Source organism: Pollachius pollachius (assembly GCF_949987615.1).
Source record: "Pollachius pollachius genome assembly, chromosome: 16".
NCBI classification, from domain to species: Eukaryota; Metazoa; Chordata; class Actinopteri; order Gadiformes; family Gadidae; genus Pollachius; species Pollachius pollachius.
The window spans coordinates 4,458,381-4,463,380 of record NC_136949.1 but is presented as its reverse complement, the minus strand read 5'-3'; the positions used below and the strand labels follow the sequence as shown (position 1 = coordinate 4,463,380).

Sequence of the window (5,000 nt, the reverse complement as noted above, 5' to 3'; positions counted from 1 at the left end):
CTCTGCTTTTCCCCAAGGTGGAGCCAATGCAGGGATTTAATTGCTCCATTTCTATTGAGAATTTCAGCATCAGAGACAATTAGAATTAATTGGATGTAGTAGAACCGTTTTCAGCGCGCTTAAAATAAATTAATGGCTTCCCTTTTATTTTCCCTGTATTAATCTTCACGATGGGGACGTGGGGGGGGGGGGGGGGGGGGGGGGGGGGGGGGGGGGGGGGGGGGGGGGGGGGAAACCAAAGCGAACCAGAGTGTGTGTAACCGATCGGACAGGAAGTGCAGTCCTAGTACGGGCGTGTTGAATATCACCACGGTGACGGGACACGCCCCAGGACCGTACGGCTCAGCTTAAAAAACAAAACGGATGGAAGGCGTTTTGCCCTCCGTCGTGAGCGCAGACTGAGGTGTCGTGGTGTGTGGCTACAAAACAGAACCAAGTCGTGGCAGTCGCACGACACGGGGCATGGCCTGGAGAATGTAGGCCAGGCCTCAACACGGTGAGTGTGTTTTTAACAGAGACAGAGTTAAGGAGGAGGCAGATGGCCTCGACGATTGAATCAATGTGAATATTGATTGAACATAAAGAAAACATAACGGGCAGCCATCCGCGTTAAATTAATTTGCCTTCACCGGCATTCCCCTCCAACCGGAGTGTGTGGAGTCGATACGATACAAGGAAGGTTTAAATAAAAATACAATGTGGGTAATTAGGTTGACTGCTTTTAAGGACACCCTGTATACTCTGAAGCTGCTTTGGTTCAACTCTGCCGCACCTTCTGGATGGCTGGCTGTGTCCCCGGAGATGGGCACCAGGGGAGCTGTAGTTTTTTTCCCACTATATTAATTGTAGATTATAATTATCTATGCATGGTAATACAATGTGCAGCTCAGGTCTGATCATATGGGGGGTCTATTAAAAGGAGGTGGCGTTTGGGGAGGGATGGGTTTTAATCTCTAAATGAGAGATATTACATTGATTTTATTATGTTTGCAAAAGCCTTTGCAATGTAAAGAAGATCATTTAGCCTTTAAAAGTAACTACCAATTTAAAGTGCTTAAAGGAGAGAATATATATTTTCCCGATCGCTTTGTGATGAGCTGATTAATCTATGGAGAATATATAATACTATTCATTTAATCTTAATAATTTGACTGCTTTATTTGTATATTTCGTTTTACAAATGCATAGCGATTAGTCCTAACATTCTACTTGAAAATCGTGAATAACATTTCTAGTTTGAAGAGTCTGTTGGCCAGTTTAATCCAGAAAAGTCCATAAAGTGCCCTTTGAATTAATAGCACCATTAATAACAATGGAATAAAACGAAGTCTCTATTCAATCAAATTTTAAAATCATACAAAAAAACGGACTACAGTTTAATCTCAAATCCCCCCCAAAAAAGTTTCGTGAGGAAATGGAAAACACACTGAAAGACTTGGCAAAACGTTTCATCAATGACTTGGGTTTGTGTCGTAAGCATGCTTTGACCCTCGTGGGGAAGACACGCCCTGTATCGTCGTTGCCATGACTCCCAAAATGGATGCCTGAGACAGAAGGCTCATGCTCCGACTAAAAGCTTGATTCTGATTCCATTCCTCAGGCCTTTTAGAACTGCAGCTAAACACACATATAATGGCTTTCAGCTATCATTTTTTTGGCAATTTTTTTACCCTGGTATAGTCTGGGAAATACGGTCAGAATAAATAATTTAAAGAAATAAAAAATAAATATAGTGCCATGTCTTTATCATCAGAACGCGACCAGATTGTTTTTCCTTTCCAGATCTTGACAAACTCCACGTCCACGCAAAGTGACATTTTTATTCTGTATTAGAGCAAAAATAGCTTTTATATTATTAATATTATTAAAAATTTCCACACTGTAGAGTTTAAATGTAAACTAAGGATAATACTGGAAGGAAAAGACAAAGTAACCTGGACAAAAGCTTTGATGTGTCAGACACAAACCACAAAACTCTAAACCTATTAAACATTTATAACATAGAGAGAGATAGGATGGTATTTTGGGGCCGCAGGAGCAGTGTGTGTGTGTGTGTGCGTGTGTGCTTGTGTGTGTGTGCGTTTGTGTGTGTATGTGTGTGTGTGTGTGTGCTTGGTGGATTATTGACTGTTTTTGGGGAGAGGGGGTCTTGCATCTTAGTTTCCATATGAGATAATCACTAACATACAACACCAAAACAGAACTTCTAATACAATGTCCATTATTGCCGAGGACTAAAGACCAGTTTCCCCAGTCTAAACACTGAGTAAGCAATGGCCACCCACCAGCAAACTGACCAACGCCGTCCAAACTAAGAGCTCCCAAATCCTCTAAAACGGGTGAGTTGATGACACCGGTACGTAAGTTAAATAAGTTACGGGATTTCTGCCAATCGCACACACGCACACGCACTCACACACACTCACACACTTTTGGCGGCCATGTTTTTCCTTTTGAGTTAAATAGTGGAACCTTTTCCGAACAATTCCTCCACCTCCCAGTGCAATGTCACACAGTATACAGTACACGTATTATATGGAGAACAAGTGGGGACGTATTGCTTTGAGTAACTGGTTAGAAAATGTGGAAGAAAAAAGGAAAATACATACATGGCTGCGGAGCCACACGGTAGTACAGGATGACATTTCATTCACAATTTCTTCCTCCAAACCCCACCGAGGTGAACGTCAGTGAAGAAATGCAGGGTTGACAGAAGCGTTGGGTGATATAGAGCGCTGGGCCTCTGGTTATAACAAGACCGTGATAGCTTATTTTTCTGTACACGGCGTCATTATATACATTATTGTATAACCCGAAATCAGTCGGATCAATATTCACCATTCCCGCCAAAATCCACCCGTGGTGTGTCCTTCCTTCCCTGTGTTCGTTTACCAGTGACGGTAGTCCAAGTCTCGTCCTTTGTCCATTTATGTTCTATTTCCACCATTTTTGTTCTTTTTTAAGCGGGCCTCGTTTGTTTACCTCCTTCGTCTGGGTGATGCGCGCCCCCTTCCCCCCCCCCCCCAACACACACACACACACACACACACACACACACACACACACACACACACACACACGCACGTACGCCTTCACGTCGTTGTCATGGTGGTCGTGGCGGTCGTCAGCGTCGACCACATCGCCCCCCCCCCCCCCCCATTACCGAGCGGCCGGTCAGGCCTTGGCCTCCAGCATCTCCAGGAAGAGTTTGTGCATGGGCACCTTGCCCTGCATCTTGATGCTGTAGAAGTGCTGCACGGCCTTGGAGGCCGTCTGCCGCAGCAGAGGCAGGGTCATGAGCAGCTTGCCGGCCCGCCGAGGGTCCTCTGCGTGCTGGGAGCCCTCGTAGTCCTGCAGGGCCTCGTGGAGGGAGTCCTGGAGCCTCTGCACCCGCCTCGATGTCCTCTATGTGCATGGAGTCTGCAGGGGGGCAGGGGAGAGGGGGGGGGGGAAGGGAGGGAGAGGTTAACGAGGGGGTTTGGGATTCGAGTCCTTTAAACGTGTGGTTCCTGGCCTTTTTGCAAGGACGGAGTGATGCGAGGGACCCGGTGAGGGGCCCTTATAAGGGCTCCATGAGGGACCCCATGAGGGGCCCTTATAAGGGCTCCATGAGGGACCCCATGAGGGGCCCTTATAAGGGCTCCATGAGGGACCCCATGAGGGGGCCCTTATAAGGGCTCCATGAGGGACCCAATGAGGGATCCATGAGGGATCCCCCCCCCCCACGAGCCCAACCAGAACTTCAAGGCACACTGACTTTAAGTTATCTGGAACGATTGTGGAAAATGTCCCATCTTATTGCCAGGAGATTGCTAAGGTTATACACACTGAAGACTGTCAACAAGGTAACACGAAATCAGACGATTGCATTATCTGTCAAATGTGTTTAGAAATGAAACAATAATTCCAAATAAAAAACAACAAAGTAAATCATAAACAGTACCAATAATATGGGCACCCCATGTCAGGATTATGAATTGTACACCTTTTTTAATATTTCATGGCATCGAGACACTCAAATAGCACTTTGTCCAAAAGCAACTTACTGTGAATTAAGATACACCCAATGTGTTTTCCAGGTGCAACGAGTTGTATCTCGCACAAAGCGGCTGACATTCCCAATCGAACCCAGTACCTTTCTGTCAAACATCCTACCCCATCCATCCAGCCATCCTTTATTAACAAAACACATCACCGGGCCCACATGTTGTAGCTACAAACCGACTCCCCTCCGATAGCGCCCGTCCTCTGATACCGAACTAGCCGGAACCCCTCCAGCCAGCCTCCACCCAGCCTCCTCCATCCAATTTTGGAGAGAGGGTTTTATTTACCCCCTCACTCGTGCGAGTGGTTAATGACTGTCCTTAAATAAATTCCTATGCATGGCCGAGTCTCCGGGGAGAGGAAGGAGGAGGGGGGAGAGAGGAGGAGAGACACAGCGGAGGGGCTGCTGTATAAATATATTGTGGGGAAGATTCATTTCTTTCAGAGTCCCCGACCACGCTACCCTCCTGCTAATGAATTCAGATGGCTGCATTACCAGGATATGGTTAGGCTGAGCGCGGTGGCAGCTGGCCTTCATTTCCATAAGAAAGAGCAGTTGGCCCCCTTATGTATAGGCTCTGAAATAAAACCAGTTGAGACTTATTAAAAAACCTGCTCTCTATGTGTAAGTCTACAGGTTTTTTGGGGGGAGAAGGGGACAAAAAAAGGGGGGAAGGGGATCTGTTTGCCCTCCCTGAAGGACGGAGAGCACTGCGACTCCCGGACAGGTAAATAACAATTCGGTTGAGTTCGGTTTCTGTTTTTGACAGCGGTTTTGTTGCAGATAAACAGATGGACGGTGACAGCTGAAGGTTTCACCTCAACGCAAAGCCATCGCAGAAACACACAGTTTATCCGAAAAGGATAAAAAACGGGTGATCTTTTTTAATCACCACACGTTTGACTCCGAGAAAAAACGCATAGGGGCTCTTTCACGAAAAAACCTCAACCGAAAC

The 5,000-nt window shown here is 46.3% G+C and overlaps 1 protein-coding gene across 1 annotated transcript in view; it reads right to left on the bottom strand.

Annotated features, from left to right (window-relative positions):
- Window positions 1–3,174: 3,174 nt before the first annotated feature.
- esrrgb (estrogen-related receptor gamma b) overlaps window positions 3,175–5,000 on the bottom strand; it is a gene marked incomplete at both ends in the record, with an annotated part of 46,369 nt that continues 44,543 nt past the window's right edge. Inside the window, 2 exon segments of the mRNA XM_079754064.1 lie at window positions 3,175–3,390; window positions 3,392–3,420. Coding sequence (XP_079610190.1) covers window positions 3,175–3,390; window positions 3,392–3,420 — 245 coding nt within the window.